The sequence below is a fragment of the Furipterus horrens genome, unplaced genomic scaffold (assembly GCF_987537825.1).
Source record: "Furipterus horrens unplaced genomic scaffold, mFurHor1.1.pri manual_scaffold_5, whole genome shotgun sequence".
NCBI lineage: Eukaryota > Metazoa > Chordata > Mammalia > Chiroptera > Furipteridae > Furipterus > Furipterus horrens.
This window is the reverse complement of record NW_028327175.1, coordinates 94,167,023-94,184,522: the sequence shown is the minus strand read 5'-3', so window position 1 is coordinate 94,184,522 and position 17,500 is coordinate 94,167,023. Positions and strand designations below refer to the sequence as shown.

The 17,500-nt window shown below is 49.5% G+C and overlaps 1 protein-coding gene and 1 long non-coding RNA gene across 2 annotated transcripts in view; one reads left to right on the top strand and one right to left on the bottom strand.

Annotated features, from left to right (window-relative positions):
* LOC150009035 (uncharacterized) overlaps positions 1-17,500 on the top strand; it is a 30,739-nt gene that overhangs the window by 12,984 nt on the left and 255 nt on the right. The window contains exon 2 of the long non-coding RNA XR_016511355.1: positions 8,862-9,011. This is a non-coding gene — a long non-coding RNA (uncharacterized LOC150009035). The remainder of the gene's footprint in view (positions 1-8,861; positions 9,012-17,500) is intronic.
* Positions 1,943-8,032, bottom strand: SERPINE1 (serpin family E member 1). The gene is made up of 9 exons (XM_090276798.1): positions 7,910-8,032; positions 7,301-7,578; positions 6,278-6,511; positions 5,321-5,515; positions 4,534-4,732; positions 3,408-3,508; positions 3,206-3,292; positions 2,584-2,667; positions 1,943-2,285 (listed from the first exon to the last, which is right to left on the bottom strand). The coding sequence occupies exons 2-9, from the start codon at positions 7,575-7,577 to the stop codon at positions 2,248-2,250; spliced, it is 1,215 nt and encodes a 404-aa protein (XP_090132924.1). The 5' UTR covers position 7,578; positions 7,910-8,032; the 3' UTR covers positions 1,943-2,247.

Below are 17,500 nucleotides of genomic sequence, written 5' to 3'. Positions count from 1 at the left end.
CCATTTTAAGAAGGATATGAAGAGTGTGGATAACAAAAGAGCCTTGTTTTCAAGGCACTTGATATGTAGATGGGGATGGGAGGTAACATGCACACTTGAGCATATATGAATGAAAGTACTGTTAAACACCAGGAAAAGGAAAATCAGTAAATGCCAAGTAGACGGCAATGATGTTGACTGGCTCCATGGGAATGCTGGTTGGAGAAAATGGACTTAGTCTGGGTTTTGAAAAATGGAGATAAGGGTAGGTGCAGGGGATGAGGGCATTTGGTGGTAGAAGGAAATGGCATGAATGGAGATGTAAACCCACAGGGACAGTGGGTGTGAGCAGGCCTGTCTGATGGTGGAAGGTGTTTGGGGAACCTTCCTTCCTTTTTCAGGATGATGCCCAAAGGGAGACTCATGTCCACACAACATGTTCCAGGGCCATCCTGCTGAGCCCCAGCAGCCAGTCCTGTGGACTTCCCTATGGCAAGTCCACATGCCTGGGCCCATGTGTATATGTTTCCTAAAGATCCCTTTCACCCAGGAAGGCTATGAAGTGACAGAATTTTGATTTGGTACTGTGTGAAACATGGCAAATAAAGGCAGGGACTTTTAGAATATGTTTTTTATTTATTTATCTTATTTTTTAACATTTTTACTTTTTATATATCAAAAGTGTAAAAAAGCATATAATTCAACACAATATCAAGAATATTGGACCCCACATTTGGGTATCCTTGTGAGTATGGTGTGTGGCTATCACTGTCCAGTGCATCATGAAAAAGAAAAAAAAACAAAGAACCAAGATTTTTCATTGAAGAGTAGAATGATTAGAATTCTATTAGATTGCATTCATTTAACGTCTATGTGCAATTCTTCAATAAACTGGTCTTCATGCCATACCCCCTAGCTACTTAGTTTTCAGAAAGATTAACTAGAGTAGTTAAGCCCGAATTCAAATTCATTCCCCCTACCCCCCATTCCCTCTCATTCTCTCTCTCTCTCCTCCTCTCTCTCACGTGTCCACTGCTCACACATAGCAGCCGGAAATGACACATTGAAGTGAGTCACCAATGCAGCTGTGAGTCACCCTATAATTGGGGAAAGTTCTGTCCTGCTAGGTCGTGCATCCCTTTCCACTCCTGCTAAATATTGGAAAATTTTGAAACCGCTCTGTCCTCACAATAATTTGTCTCACCCACCGCATCCTTTTGGTTCCTAAAGTGGATGAAGTTGGATAATCTTGGCAGGCAGGGGTCTTAATCCATCCTGTGAAAAGGCGAGGAAAGGTGAAGAGCGATGCGCTTCGGGCAGCCACAAGGTGGCAGTGTGAGCCCCGCATGCTTGCCGCCCCGAGGGATATGGCAGTTAAGTGGCCAGACTCCTGAGATTCAATGACACAGACCACAAAGGAACACTCTCAGCAAGTTTAAATAATATGCTTTTCTTGATAAGCCTCTTTCTCTCTAACAAGCACACAAGAATGCGATAAATATTCAAGCACACCTCTGGCATCCTACCCTTCTCCCCACTAGGAGATTAGAGCCAAGAGCCAGGCACACCTTTCTCCATTCCTGCAAAGTAAAGATTGTGGGAAGCAGAAACCTGCTTCTATAAGTAAACAAGTCACCTACACTCCAAAATAATATATGCTCACTGTTTCTGGGGAGGGCGACGGCCAGGCCAGGATGGATCTCTGCACTGGGTGGGCAGGTGCTCTGCCATTCCGCAGCACCTCTGAGCTGGGAAGCATGGACCCTGCAGTGAAGGAGTGCTTCTTCCATTGGTCTTTTCTGGCCTGCTGCCAGCCTCCTCAGCAGTGGCAGACAGTGCAAGAGTGACGGCAACGTGACTGGAACACAAATAGTTTCTACTGAGCACAGGAAAGCTCCTGTGAGCCTTGTGGTGCCATCCTGCCAGGGCGTCAGTGGGATCCAGATCTGAAGACCCAAACTGGCAGAGCAATGAGCAGAAGCAGCTTCATAAGTGGCTCTGAGTTTTAGAGTCTGGTGTGGAGACCTGCAGGGAGCTGTGCTTCAGAAGTCCCTCTCAGCATTTCCACTGGGGAGTTTGAGAGGTCCTCTTTCCCTCCTCTTGGGAGAGACTGAGGTCTAGAAGGCAGAGTTACCATTAAAAAGAAAAAAGCAAATGTCTTCTCTTTCTCCAGGAAGATTAATTAAAATAAATGTTCTTTTCTTTGGAGTTTCTTCTTCTCTGATACATCTCCAGTTCTGTCCCAGATGAGGGCTTCTTTTTCCATGGTCAGGGTTCCATTACTTGGCCCATGAAAAGGACCGTTCCTGAGGATGGAAGAATCATGGGAGATGAGAATTGGAAGGAATGGCACAGCTCACCAAGCTGATGTTTACAGGTGAACTAAGATGTGAGAAGGTACATGAGAGGTCTGGAGTCACAGCTGCTTTAGTGACTAAGCTAGGACTGGGGTCCTGGCACTGTCTGTGACAGAGCACTGCCTCTGAGGGGAGGAAGAGGAACAGGGCTATGGATCACTTGTCTAGAGTCCTGGGGTAAGAGTGGTGTCTACACCGGTCTGGACCAGTGCCCGAAAAGGTGGGGCATCATGGGCCTCAGGCTCACCTGTGGGGTTGTGTCGCACCACAAAGAGGAAGGGTCTGTCCATGATGATCTCCTCAGGGGCCATTCGGGCTGAGACAGTAATGGCTGGAAAAGAAGGGGCAATGCCTTAGAACAGAGGGATGTCAGCACTGGTTCCTTTGACATCAGCCTTCCGTCTGGTGGCAGCCCTGGGGGGTGATTTTTAGATTCTGTTGTTCTGTTGGACATGAACCTTAAAAGTTTAGGGAAGTCCTCTGAGGCCTGATTTTCTCCAGGAGTTTGAAAGAGATCTATTAGCTGCTCCATTACAAACAGACATTTTAAACCTTTTTAGGCCATATTGATAAGCAAGTTCCTTAAGTTGACTAGCCACTGTGAGAACAACCTGGGGCTTTCCTTTGGGAAGTCTTTCATATTCAGGGGACCTCAGGAGCCATTGAGTAAGGCTACAGGGACCCAGGAAAAGCAGGCCCACTTTCTATGAGGAAAAGGCAAGGCGTATTCCTCGCACAGGGAGTGCTGCTTGTGAGGAGAGGCCTGGTGGAGCAGGGCAGAGGGGCTCCTCCTGGTTTAGGGTGCCATAGTGGCCCATCCTGTAAGCCTTGGGCTGACACTTGCCAGGCCTCACTTGAGCCTGACTCACCTGTAGAGGAGGATGCCACTGTGCCCCTCTCATTCACCTTGATCTTCACTTTTTGCAGTGCCTGAGATACGTAGAGAGGCTCTTGATCTGAAATGGGCGAATGTAAGAGTAGATCAGCCATAGTTTTCAGGGGAAAACTCCTCTATCCTCTAAGGGGCCACACAGTCCACCAGGATAAGAAAGTGAAAGGAAAATTTCTTACCTGAAAAACTCGAGAAGTCTGCCTGGCTTGGACTAAACATGTTAGTCATCCCCAAGTTCTTCAATGGCCTCCTGAGGTCAACTTCACTCTCCAGGGAGAACCTATAGACAGAAGCAGGAAACAGAGTAAGCTCAGGCTACCTCCAGTCACCTCTCCCAGTCCTTACCAGGTATCACCCCAGCAACCTGACAGTATTGGGACTGATGTGAAAGTAAATGAGGGAGGCTTGTTATTTCAAATCTTTTTGCAAGGTCTCTCTGCTTGCTAAAGGTTCTAATATTAATGAACATTCTTCTGCAGTCTCCCAACCCTTTTGAACTTATGACTAATTACTTCACTCAAATAAGGCAGTAGTTATTCAGTCTGGCTGGCAAATTCTCCTGCAAGGCTATTTGAACAAAAATATGGTCTGTATATTGTATTTCTGAAAGCTAACCCTGAAGAGGACTCGAGCAGCGAAGCTTTGGGGTGCTCTCTACTTCCCATCAGGGCACAATTAATTACCTCAGTTTTTGAGAGTGGGGGGAGAGAGAACTTAATCAACTAAATTTTTCCCTTCCCCAGAGCCTGACATTATAGTATATGGAAATTTGGGGTAAGCATGGTGGGAGGCTTCCCTACAATTCTGGAATTACCCGGTCTTAGCCATCTCCACCCTCTTTGCTTCTGCAGAAGGATTTTTAAAATTTGCTTTGTTGGAAGCCAGCTAGAAGCTGTAGTTCCAGGCACTCCATCTGCAGAAGTAATTCCTTTTGTCCCCATTGTTTGGATGTTGACTTTTAGAGATGGAGATGGGAGTGAGGGGCATTCATAAAAAGGTGAAGGCAGATTTAGCCTCCCATCTCTATCAGTTCTCCGGCTCTTCCTTTGGCTGGCTTTTGCTGGGTATTTTGAAAGATGCATATGTGGGGGCATAGTCAAGAAAACTCCTTGCTCTCCAGCAGAAATGGGATGAGGAGAGAAATCTTAATCAGACCCAGGCCAGAATGTTTCCCATCAGCCTCCCACACACAACCCTGCCCTGCAAACACATGTGGGAAAATTAACATGCGGGCAGTGCTTTTAAGAGAGAGTGGAGGCGGGAGATAGAAGGGATTGGGGCATTGGCAAGATGGGAGGGGCTTACTTGGGCAGAACCAAGAGGCGGGGCAGACGGGTCATATTTCCTTTCCACTGGCTGATGAGCTTGGCATCCAGAATGTTGATGAGGGCAGAGAGAGGCACCTCTTTTTCATATGGAGCAGCAATGAACATGCTGAGAGTGTCGCCGTGGTAGGGCAGTTCCAAGATGTCATAGTAATGGCCATCAGGGGTGGAGAACTCAGCTGTGAAGACATCAAGATGACACATTGAAAATGGCTCCAGCTCTTGTCGATTCTAATCCAGCACTGGGTTTTCAACCAGTTCTCCTCTCCCCTCCACTCTCTGGAAGCCAGCTCTCCATTCTGGCTTTTGAGGCTCCCACACCCACTGCTCCCCTATTCAATGTTTTTCATTTCCATTTCCCTTATTTTCTGTCAGTTCAGTGTCTTATCGTTTCTCTGTTTCTTTCTGGCTTTCTTTACATTTATTCCTCTCTCCCTCATACCCAGCCACTAATTCATTCCAGTCCTCATCTCCTGAATCTTAACTTCCACATAGCCCTCCCCCAGCAGGACTTGTGGGCCCCAGGTAATTACACTAGAAACACACAAGGATGAGAGACACGGTTCAACTGGCCAAGTGCTGGATTTCAGCTTCATCTTGTATAAGATAAAGCTACTTTTTGCTGCTTCAATTACCCTAGTGTTTCTTATTTGGGAAGTCATTGTTAAAGCTGGGGTGTATTCTAGGGTTTCTCCTCACTTAGAGGAGAACACCCAGGGATGACATCCAGTAGGTGTGGGACTTGGGGTAGGGAGCCTTGCACTTACTGTAGTTGAACTTGTTGGTCTGAGCCATCATGGGCACCGAGACAGTGCTGCCATCAGACTTGTGGAAGAGGCGGTGATGGGTGCCTGACTCTGGGAAGGGTGTCTTCCAGTGGCCATTGAAGTACAGGGCATTCACCAGCATGAGGCGTGTCAGCTGGTCCACGGCCCCTTCGCCAAGTAAGTCACTAATCATGCCTATGGGAAAACCAGGTGATCAGGAGCTAGATATTTTTAATCCTCTTAGATAGTTCCCTTCATCTCCCAGGCCTCCAATGGATGAGTATCTGTTGAAGCGATCCAGTCAGAAGAGAGCCTGGGGTTTTAGGCGAGCCATTATAGTTGTTTTCAACCTGTTTCAACTTTCTAAGGGTCTCAGAAATCCTCCTAGCTCACCACACTTTCTTGGGCCTGGGTCCTGTCCAGGATCAGACCTGGAAACTTGTCTTCCCTTACTGTGCTCCCTAAGCTGCAGTCTTGAAGTGTTGTATGTGCTCCTCATCATGGTTATTACCATTCTAATGACATCTTTTTAAAAAAATATTTTATTTATTTATTTTTAGAGGAGGGGGGAAAGGAGGGAGAAAGAGAAGGAGGAAAATATCAATGTGTGGCTGCCTCTCATGTGCCCGCAAGTGGGGACCTGGCCTGCAACCCAGGCATATGCTCTGACTGGGAATCGAACCAGCAACCCTTTAGTTTGACAGGCCAGCGCTCAATCCACGGAGCCACACTAGCCAGGACTAATGAAATCTTAAAGCATTTTTTAGGGATGCCTTTAGAGTTGGTTCATGAGAAGGTCTAATTTTGAAATCTATGACACTGGTTCTTAAAGCACTTGACCTTTGGCCTACAAAGAAGAGAATACTGAAAGGGAAAGTTTGGGCTATTTGAGATTTGTTTCCAAATCCCATTTCTTGGCAGGCTCTTGGGACCAGCCTTCTTTCTCTGCCTGCTTACCTTTCGTGTGTCTCTCCACCCAGTCATTGATGATGAACCTGGCTCTCTCCATCTCTGAAAAGTCCACCTGCTTGACTGTGGTCCGGAACAACCTAAAGAAGTGAGGCATGAAGCCTTGAACCAGCTTCAGATCCCGCTGGACGAAGATGGCATCGGCGATGCTGATCTCATCCTTGTTCCATGGCCCCATAAGTTCCTTGTACAGTCGACGGAGGGCAGGGGCCATGCCCTTCTCTGTGCCAGTGGGAGGAAAGGACACATCAGGCTCATGTTCAGACAAGGGGTCCCAGCGAGGCCAGCTTCCCCCATGAGGGACTTCACCCTGCCCTCATGAATGGGGCTCTTTCTCTCTCCTAGGTGTCTCTAGAGGGAGAGTTCATTCTAAACCTTAATCTCTTCTTCATTCCCCTTGTTTTCTCAGAAATCTCAGGATCTTTGGGTTAGAATGTTTTTCTGTTTTTAAGTTACAAACCCTAAATTTTTTCTCATAATAATAATAGCTATGCAAAGCATTTCATATACACAATTCTATTTAAACCTTACAGCAGCCCTCTGTGCTAGGTACTTTACTTTAAAAAAAGATTTTATTTATTCATTTATTTTTAGAGAGAGGGGAAGGGAGAAAGAAAGAGAGAAAGAGAAAGATTAATCAACTGCCTCCTGCACACCCTCAGCTGGGGGGCTGGGCCTACAACCCGGGCAAGTGCCCTGATTGGGAATCGAACCAGCGACCTTTCAGTTTGCAGGACGATACCCAACCCACTGGGCCACACCAATCAGGGCTATGCTGGGTACTTTTATTATCCCCATTTTGTAAATAAGAAAACTGAGCTTCAGAGGGGTTAAAGGTATGTAGCTAATAAGCTGTGATGCAAGGTTGTTTTACACCAAGTTCATTGGCCTGTACACTGCAACTAGTCAAGGGCCAAGCGACACAGGGTGTAGCAGCCCCTGTGACATGGCAGTACAGCTGTTGGCTCAGCTAAGCTGGAGTTAGCCTTTCCTCTGCTTCCCATCTCTCACCTTCAATCTCAAATTGCATTGACGCTTGGATCTGTTGCCGGGTTTCTCCTCTTGTTGTCAGCTGCAGCATGGCCAGGACTGAGGCCACCCCATAGGGCGAGAAAACCACATTGCGGTCCTTGGAGGCCTGTGCCACCTGCTGAAACACCTTCACTCCAAAGTCTGTGGCTAGTTGGGCCACCTGAGACTGGCGATGGTATAAGGCAGATCCTTCACTGAAGGTGAGGGCCAGGCCCAGGCCCAGAGCTAGGCTAGTAAAGACTGGAGACATCCGCATCCTAGAGCAAGTGGGAAAGAATCCGATAAGGAAATGAATAGCACTAGAAGAATGGGGAATGGGGAGGGGAGACAACATCCTAGCCACGGGCCAGGCTTCCCATGTTTGCTGCTGACAGGTGCTAAATAACCACAAAGGCAAGATTCATTAAGAAGCCATGATGGGTTCAGATTCTGCAATCACTGCTGTGCTGGGGACAACGTAGGGCTGCAGGTCTTGGGGTGGGGGATGAACAGAGGCAAAGTGGGGATCTTGAACTGGGAGATTCTGTGGAGGGGCATCCTCCACCTTAACCCAAGGGAGGAGAGGGAGTGAATTTGTTTTTCTCTTACCTGAAGTTCTCAAGGTGCCTTGTGCCTGGCAATTTGTCTTGTTGCTGCTGCTGCTGAATGTGGTGATTCCACTGCTGAAAAGGGCGTGTGCCTCTCTTGACAGTGCCCTGGCCCTGCAGCCAGATTCAGTTGTGCTGCTAGGGAGGCAGTTGCCTCCCTTTATACCAGAAGTGGGCAGGAAATAGATTAACTCATGGCTCAGCCCCACCCACTTTCTGGCTCTGGAAGTCTGACTTGCTGAGGCATGTGGGTGCGTGCTGCTCTGTGTGTGTACGTGTGTGAGAAGGCTCAGGAACAATTGAGCAAACCCAGACAGCCTTGGCCCAAGGGCCTCCCCCGATTTTGCTGCCTTCTGCCTGTGTCTCTCTCTCTTTGGATGTTACATGCCAGTCTGACCTCTGGAAGTGACTGACAGCCCGAAATGCCCAATATCTGAGATTACCTTCCCCAGTGCTCAGCTTGGGGAAAAACAGTTTACATGTCCTCCTTTTGCTTTAGGAAAATGGGTCACCACAGAGTTATCAAAGAAGCTAACGACCCCGGGAACTTTTATCTGCCAGCATAGTCCACCCCATGCACATGCCAACAGAGGAAGAATGCCCTCCCTCCTCTTGGCCACATCCCAGCGGCCACAGGGCACGGAGCATGCCATGTGATTGTCTGGGTTTTGACTGTCTAAGACATGAACCTGGCAGAGGACTCCCTCCTGTCTTTCCCTCTTCCCTTCCGAGTGTGGGATGATGCATGGCTGACTCTCCCACGTGTCCAGACTCTGAGGTGCCCCTGAGGGCTCTCTTTTGTGTCAACAGCCCTGTCTGGGTGGGGTGATGGAGAGACCAGGAGTTACTAGGGTAAAGTCTTGCCAAGGAATTAGGTGCCCAACATGTACGTTTTGTTTCTCCGAGTTGCCTGCTGTGACTGGGGGAACTTAAGCCTTATCCTTTTCCTCCAGATGCAGACACTTGGCGGGCTGGAGCAGCACAAGTAGGGATAGAAGTGAGAGCGTCAATTCCTGGCTGGTTTGTGAGGTGTGTTCATAAGACATTGAGCTAGATGTGGAAGAGAGACCCAAGAATCTACAAGGTGTGGACATTGGCTAGAGGTGAGTGTATGGGACTGGACTAGTGCATTTGGGGGCCCGGCAGGGTCGGTCACCCTTGGCTCTGAGGCCTGGATGTTGTGGACAGAGAGGCTGGGTGCCAAGGGGTCCTGAGGGATAGAAATGGTGCGCTTGACCTGGGGTCTACACACTGTCATGATTTGTGTAGGTGGTAGGGTTCAAGTGGGAGTATCCATGGAGATAGCCGATAGCAGATTCACAGGAAGTTTAAGTGGGTGGAAGTGTCAAGATATTTGTTTTGGATTTTTTCAGTAAACAGATACCAAGAGCAACCACAGCTGGATGGCTTTCCCAAGTTTACTCTGACTACGCCTTTGTTTTCTCTGTTGCCCCTGGGAGTCAGGTGGGGACGCAGGATGACAGGGGAAAGGGACAGCCTTGTCTGGAAAGTTAGGATCACTGACCCTTTACAGGACTGTTTCCATGTAGTTGCTTCTTGTTTATTCCTTTTCATTCTTTTACTTGTGGTTGGGAGTCCCTGAGAGTGTGGTTAGCCATGAGGAGGAAGCAGTCACCCCTGACTTCTCTCAGGTGGAGAGAAGAGAAGTCCTGCCCTGCCCTGCCCCACCCCACCCATCTTCTATCCCCAGAAATGCCCCCAGGGCCTTGCCCTCTACCTTTTGGGGGTCCAAGGGAGACCAAGACTTGGAAATCTGGGTTGGGTGTGCCAAGTCCCAAGTTGGAAGAGCAGTGGCTTGAGACTCAGCTGGAAACTGCTCCCTCCTGGCACCTCACTGTCTGGCCACTCCAGCTGCTTCAGCTGAGCCTCCTTCCTTCGCTCCGTTGCCTTGTCCATTGCCTTGCCAGGCTTCAGCTGTTAAAGCCCCTGATATTTTCTGTGGGTGGCCTGAGCCCTGCGAGGGCTGTGACCAATCCTGTCCCTACTCCTGGACCTGACGGATGATGCTGATGCCATTCTAGAAAAGATGTTCTGTTCCCAGGCACAGCAGTGTGGGAGCACCCCTGTGTCCTGTTGAAGAGAGAAGGGGCACTATACATTGGAAACAGAAAGGGCTGACTTACTATGGATCTTTTCCTAAACTGGAGGGACTTGTAGGCATCTGGTGTGTGTATTAGAAAATGAGGCAAAGCCTAGTGTAACGAAGTCCCATGTCAGAGTTTCTGATGAGCTGGGGCCACTAGATGATCTAAACCCACACTTGATTGTGCTCCCTGCTGCTTCTCTCTGTGAAATGGCATTGCCTCCACCCTGTCTGTCCTCTGGAGACCTTCCACACAGTCTGGTGCTACCTGACCACCCTTGCCCCACAGCAGACCTCCCTGACCCCCAGGAGACCTCCCTGCAATGCCTTTCTCAGAATCTAGCCTGACTCAAGGGGCTGTCACTTTCTCCCCTTTCCCTGAATCCAAGCTAACAGCTGTGACCCGATCACCCTTTTTAAGCCTTTTGTAATGGGTCAAGTGGACAGAAAGAGAAAAGTTCCTGCTGTTGAAATAGCTAGATCTCTGATTTCAAGAGAGTCAGAGATAAGAGGATGAGTTATAGGGCTGTGGATTTTGGGGGAAGTTCCAGTTCCAGCCAGCTGGGAAAGATGTCTCCATCCGTCCCTCAGCAGATGGTTCGTGACTAGATCAGCCTCACACTTTCCATGACTGACCGTTCCTCCTGCCCCCCAACACACACACTCATGCTGCAGAGCCCTGGTTCAGTCTGGACCTGTCAACCTTCAACCCTTTACCTCCAGCCCTCCAGCTGCCCTCTTGCCTGCACTTGGCTCTTCCCCTTTGCTTCTCCGTTGTTCTCCCAATACCATCCAACTGCCCTCTTTTTCACTTTCCCTTTCTTGATCTCGTAAGTTCAACCCTCCATCTACGGGGTTATTGCCTATTCCTATCCCAGGTCTCCTCGAGTCTCAGCCACATAAGTGTTCTCATTTTCCTACTCTTTCTTTTCCTCTCTTTATGACTCAATCCTTCTTTCCCTCCTCTCTTCTCTTCCAGAATCCCTTTTACAGTCAAATGCCCTGCTCTAAGCCTTCCTGTGAGGAGGAGAGTGCTGTCTCCTATCAATTACACAGGCTCCTTGGAATGTTGGAGCAGGCCTCCTGATTCCTGGTGATTTCACTGGGAGAACTGGGGGTGGAAGGACAGGGTCCTACTAACTCACAGCACTATTTCTGGCCTGGTTGCTCTCCAAACAACACAGCACCAAAAATAGCCTGTGTTTGGGCTGGGCTAGCTCTGCCCATCTCCTGGGAGTGAGCTGGGGTGAGTGAGGGCTATGTGTCTCAGCCTCTTAAGATCATGGCCTTGGGACAGCCTGAAGAATCTTGGTCTGTCCAGGGTCTTCCTCGCACTGGTGCCACATCTGACTTCCCCCTCCCCTGCCTCCATAGCCCCTCTCCTTTCTGTCTTCTCCAGCTGCTGCCAGCCATGTCTCCGACAACTCTCATAATACTAAAACCTGTGTCCCCTCACAGTGCAACCCTCACTTCCCGCAGTTGCTTTTTTCCCTCCATTTATATCTAGAGCTCCAGAGGCAGGGAAGGCTCTAAGAACCACTTAATCTGGTCCTTTGAATTTGCAGGTGTAGGCTCTGAAATCCAGAGAGGCTGAGCAATGTGTTTGAAGTCACACAGTGATATACCACAGATAGCAGGACAGTGCTCATTGGAGCAGACAGACCCAACCTGGTCAGGGGTCTGACACTTAGCTGGTAATGTGTCTGTAGGCGAAAATTTTGTGAGCCTTAGTTTTCTTATTTGTGTATAGATATGCAAATAGGGATTTATAGACAGGTAGCTAATGATTTCCATCCTTCAGGACTGTTGTGAGGAGTAAATGAAATATTGCCTGTCAATGACCAGCATATTCTAGGCTTTCTCTGAGTGACGGCCACTCTGGCTGTGGCAGAGCCAAGACAGGAACCCAGACAGCTTGAGCTGCTAATTTTTGACACTACCCAAATTCCTTGTTTTAGGCATTCCTTTTTACTTCCCTCAGCAATTAGAGGAGTAGATTAAATGCCTGGGAAGTGGATTGACTGGCTTACTTGTGAGAATGGCCACCAGTCCTTCTTGTCCATTTCAGGCCAGATCTTCCTGCTTCTACCATGGTCCTGAACGCTCCCATTGGCCACCTTTGCAGGTCTTAGATCCCCAGAAGATTTTCCTCTCTGAAGGGCCATTTGACACATGTCTTGATCCCTTCAGGGTACTAGAAAGTTGGGGGTGGCGGAAGCTTTTTTTACCAAAAGAGCTGAGCTTTGTTGACATACTTTTCTAGTCTCAGTCCTTTTGATCTATATTCTGCCACTCATATCTGCTATCTCTTGTTGATTTCTTTATCCCCATCCCCTTGTCTTATGCCATTTCCTTACTTATCCTTAAACTTGCTGTGGCCATTGCCATGTCTTACTTATATTTACTTTCAAGGGGGAGGTAAGGGGGCAGTATCTGCTTGAGGGGCCTCTCATAATGTCAGTGTCTGATGAGCACCAGAAGCCCATACAGCCACCCAGCCCCCACCCCCACTCCAATATGAATAAGCCTCCTCTTTTGGGGGAAAGAGACAGAGCAAATGGGGCCCCGTATGGCCACAAGGGGAAGTTTGAGGCGGGGACAGGTGGAATGTGCGATTTCTGGGGTAGATATGACCACAGATCCCGATGGTGTCAACCAGAATGAGGCAATGCAGGCCTCAGGGTCCCTCAGGCTACCCCAGTCAGATTCTGTTTCGTATTCCACTTCTCTTTACCTATGCATCTGATTTTAACTCTGATTCACTTCTTCCGAACTTGTTCCTCATTCTCCACATTCTTGAATCTCCCTTTATAACTTTCCCTGGACATCCTGTTTTATTTCACCCTGACTGTTGTGTGAATCTTGCCTTCCCCAAAATGGTCAAATATTTATTGACAATCAATGCCCAATGGTATGATTCAGAGAAGTATAAACTTCTCCCTTTCTTGAATGTCTACTCTTCCTGAGAAAAAAGATTATGTACATGCAATAACTAGATTAAAATGTAAAGCTCTCTGTATTCTTCTCTGTAAGACTTAGGTTGTCAGGGTGTAAGTGGAGGGAAGGCTTCCTGGAGGAAGAGGGACTGATGATGGATTAGGAGGAAGAGGCAGGGTGGCCTCAACAGGTAAGCAGAGGACAATATGGAGGGGGTGGGTGCAGGAGGTAAAGAGTCCAGGAGAGGAAGGGAAGAAAATGCTCCCATTCTCGCTCCACCTGTCTTCGTCTCTAGGGAGCAATCTTTCCCTTTCTGCCTGAGGCATCCCTTCTGCCTCTTGCTCTCTTTGTGGACTTTTGTGTCATGGGTCTCTGCTCTTTCTGCATTCTCCTCCCAACTCCTTGAAATATTCTAGTCTGGATCCTGGCTCTGGATACAACCAGTGTACTGAGCTGGGCAGACGCCCAGACAGACGATAACCCTGGGTCAGTAGGGAACCTGTGGGTGGCGGAGAGCCCAGGGATGAAGCACCCTGCTGATGCAGCCCAGATGGAATTTGCCACCAAAGAGCCAGGGACATCACTGACCATTCCTTCTTTCTAATTTCCTCATCATATGGAAGCAGACCCATTCTGCATATCTCTTCATCTGAGTCACCCTGAGCTACCAGCTGGCTTGGCTAGCAGTAACACAGTTGGGCTACTGGCTTGCTTAGGTCAACTGAGTCCCAGAACCCTTCCCATACCCCTCATGATTTGGGGCTGTAAGGGCTTGGGAAAGTGGGTGTCAGGTGTGAAGGAAGGAAACAGGAAGACCTTTGCCTGGTCATGAAGATCATGGGGACAGTTGCCTTCCCTTTGTACTCCAGCAAATCTGCTCCTGGAGCAGCTCCTTTGGATTTCTTCTGGGCTGGTTTTGACGTGACATTCAGAGACATGAAGGGCGGGCATGTCCTGTCTTCAAGGGATTTACACTGTCTGGAGCAGACCCTTTACCCCCACCCCCAGGCAGGCTGGGGGCCATGTGAAAGAACTTTCCCAAATTTTCCCACTCCCGCTTTCTCATCTCCTGGTTCTGTGCCCACTCCCTTCTCCGGAGCACCAAGATCCTCCTTGCCACTGCGCTTCCCCGCTTATGTCCCTACTGCTGCCTCCTTCTCCTGACCTTGTGGAGCCTACCCTGATTGAGAAAGGCAGCCCCAGGACACCCAACACCACAGAAGACTATCCTCCCCTTCCTGCTAAGTATTCAATCAGACCTGCTTTCTGAGCCAGATGGGTTTGCTCTCAACACAGGATTCTCTGATGGTCATCCCTGTGACCAGACTGTCCTGGCTCCAGTTTCCAGGGTGATTATGAACAAATTACCTTACCTTGCTGAAGCCTCAGTCTCCTCAGACAGACCCCATGGGTCTGAAGAGGTCTTTCTGAGGAAAGAGGCAGATGTGGCCAGAGGACTAGGAGGAGTGTCCTGGTGACTTCCTGTATACGCCTGAGCCTCAATTTTCTCTTCTGTAAAGTGAGGAGGATGATACCACGTCCATAACGGTGTTAGAATTTTAAGGGATGGCATGAATGAAATGATCAACTGTATGTATCCATAGAAAGGAAGCAGTCAGCAAATTGCAGTTGACTTTAACAGTTGTGGGGTTTTTTTCTCTTGTGTGTCTTCTCTTGAGCCCCTTGGCTTCCTGAGGGTAGAGACGGGGACTCCTGTGCTAGAGAAGGATTAACTAATCAGGTCCTCAGGTAAGGAATCACAGACGTTCACCAGGTGGATCTAGCAGGGCCTGCACTGGGGCCATGTCTGGCGTGGGCAGAGGAGGACCAGATCCTGCAGATGCCTGACAAAAGCATTATTACCATGTTAAAACTTTGATCTAAAGCAGACACTCAAGGCTGGCAATGCCTGCTGCTCCTCCTATTCCCAGGACCCACAGTTATAACTCACCTTCCTCTTCCTTGGTTGGGGGTGGGGTGGGCCTTGCTGTGCACCCACATCTGTGTCAGGAACTAACAAGACTGTATGAGTAAAGGCTGATGCAGACAGAACAAGTGTGGTTCACATCGCAGCTCTGCCTTGGGGGACAAATTAGGGAGGGGCCTGGGGCTGTTGGGGTAAGGGGAGCTGAGGTGGCGGATGTGAAGCCCCTTACTAGGGGCTCCAGGGTTGGCCAGGCAGGCTGACCCGGGTGCATCTAACATCCCAGGAATCAGACTTGGGCTCTTCCCTGGAGTTGGTGTGTAGGCCAGGGTCTAGGTCAGTAGAGAGAGGCATGAGCCACCCTCTTCCACACTTGCCTCTTCTCTCCACCTTGCACAGCCCTACAGGAGGTGCCATGAGCAGGGAAGTTGGCACAGACCCCCTGCCCTGTGGTCACATTGGAGATTGGCCTCAACCTTGGCCTGTCTGTCTGGGCTCCTTGCCTTCCTTTGTGCCAGGAGTGTCTTGCACCAAATCTAGGGAAAAATTGATTGGGGAGTATGAAGTCCAAGGTTGTAGTGTGTGTCCCCATCCAAGTGGAACTGCCTCACGTGTCCACCCTGGGCTGGCTCCCCTGGGCTCACACTGCCCCACTGCACACACTGCAGGCCCCACAAGAAGAGGCCTTGAGACTCTGACCAAGGAGGAACAGCAGCTTCCCACTTCCTGCTCCCACCCTCTGCTGTCCTCAGCCTGTCTCTCCGTGAACGAGTCGAGGTCCTGGCTGGTGGCCAGCGCTGTCTGGACAGGAGGAAACCGGGTTATGAGGAATGGCAGCAGCGGCGGTGGCAGGAGTAACACAGAACACTGAGTTCTCAGAGCAGAAATTCCACCGGAAAGAAAACAATGCACAGGAGACAGAGTCACCATCCAGGGAGTGAGGGAGCAAGGAAAGGGACAGGGCTTTCCTGCCCCAAGCAGATAAACAACCTTGGCTTGGGGAAGCCCTACCATGAACTGTTTTCCAGGTGTGGACACTGCAGTGGCAAGCTGGGGGTCTGGGTAACACCTGGATCAACTGGGAGAAATGGTCCCCTGCACCCTCTCTGGACTTCTAAGGTAGATGAGCTCCTAGGAAGGGAAAACCAGGTCCTCTGCCAAGGTCAAAAGGATCATAGGGAAGTTAAGGGCAGAAGTCAAAGAGCATCTGAGAAAGAAACCTCGCTGTGCTGAGGCCAGGATACCCAGAGCCCCTAAATGGCCCATTGGCTGTGAGAAACCAAGTAAGACAGCTCTAGGTTTTAGGGCAGGATTTTCAGAAGCTGGAACCTGCAGGAGCTCCGTTAAGGATGAAGTGGGTCAGGCCAAGTCAGAGTGGAGGCCTGCCCAGGGCTTCCTACTGTGTGTGGTACCAGAGGGGGAAGTCTCTTCCTTTTCCAAGGCCCAGAAGAAGTCTACATCTGGGAGGGGCGTGAAGAAACACCCCCAGAGGGCTGCAGCGCCCCTTGGATCCCTTTCAGCCTCCCACGCTGGTGAGGCTGGTGAAAGGTTAGATGCCGAGCATCAGAAAACTTGTGCCAGGCAGACCGGATTTGCGATTGCCTCTGTTAATTTAATTTACTTAGGTTGTTTCTGATCTGCACGTTCATTTACTTCTAAGGTGCTGTGGTCTGCCTGCCTTTTCTCTAGAGTTTTAGGCAAAGCTCCCGTTTCCGAACTGCAGCAGTAGCGCTGGCTTCAGTGTGTGCAGAGCAGCTGCTGTCTGCAAGGCCCTGTGAGGTAACACACTCATGATGTTAGTTCATTCTCATACGCCTCAGAGGCAGGGAGTGGCACTGTCCCCATTCCATAGATGAGGAAACCCACACACAGATGAGTTGGGTCTCTCGCTCAGGGTCACGCCACTAAGGAGAGGAGCTAGCTCCAGTGCCCCCAGCTTTTAACCAGCCTCCACTGTCTTTCAGCACCTCAACTGCCCCCTAGCTGCCTCATCTCTGTGTGCCTGCCCCCCTAGGCCCCAGCCCAGGAGAGGTCCAGGTCTCTCCCTCATTGTGTATCACCTGCTCCTCTTCCCATCCTGACTCCTTTCAGAACTCTTCTGATCGAAATGTCCTCTCCTTCCCTCCAAACCTGCTGCTAAGCAAGGAATGGATTCCAACTCAGACCTTAAGGATTTAGTGTTTTAAACCCTCCCAAATCACACTCCCTTTAGAATTGTGACATTCCATGCTTTCGTCCTGTGGTTCTCAACCCAAGTGCACACCAGGAGCTTTTGAAAAGTCCTGAGATCCAAGCCCACCTCTGATGATTTGAATCTTGAATCAGAATTCTGGGATACTGGTTTTGTTTTGTTTTTACTAGTCCTTCAAGTGCCTCCAGGGTTGAGACCACTTGAGCAAGTGATGGGGGCTTTCAAGCATCTGCTGCTCTGGGGTGGCTATTGGAGGCCCCAGTTGTCATATCACACTAGGAGACAACGGGACTGGCTGAGGCTGATCAGTCTTCCCTAGACCTTGAACTCTGGTCACCTGCTGACAGGAAGCTGCAGCCTGTGGTGGTGGGAAGGGTGGACGTGCCCTGCCGTCCTTTGACCCATTTGCTCAGTGAGCAGTTTTTGTGTTTTTGTT

Coding starts and splice junctions, on each gene's coding strand:
- SERPINE1 (XM_090276798.1), bottom strand. CDS start 7,577: ATGCGGATGTCTCCAGTCTTTACTAGCCTAGCTCTGGGCCTGGGCCTG. Junction 3,293..3,407: donor AGACTTCTCGAGTTTTTCAG/GTAAGAAATTTT, acceptor CGCCCATTTCAG/ATCAAGAGCCTCTCTACGTA. Junction 2,286..2,583: donor GGTGCGACACAACCCCACAG/GTGAGCCTGAGG, acceptor TTCCATCCTCAG/GAACGGTCCTTTTCATGGGC.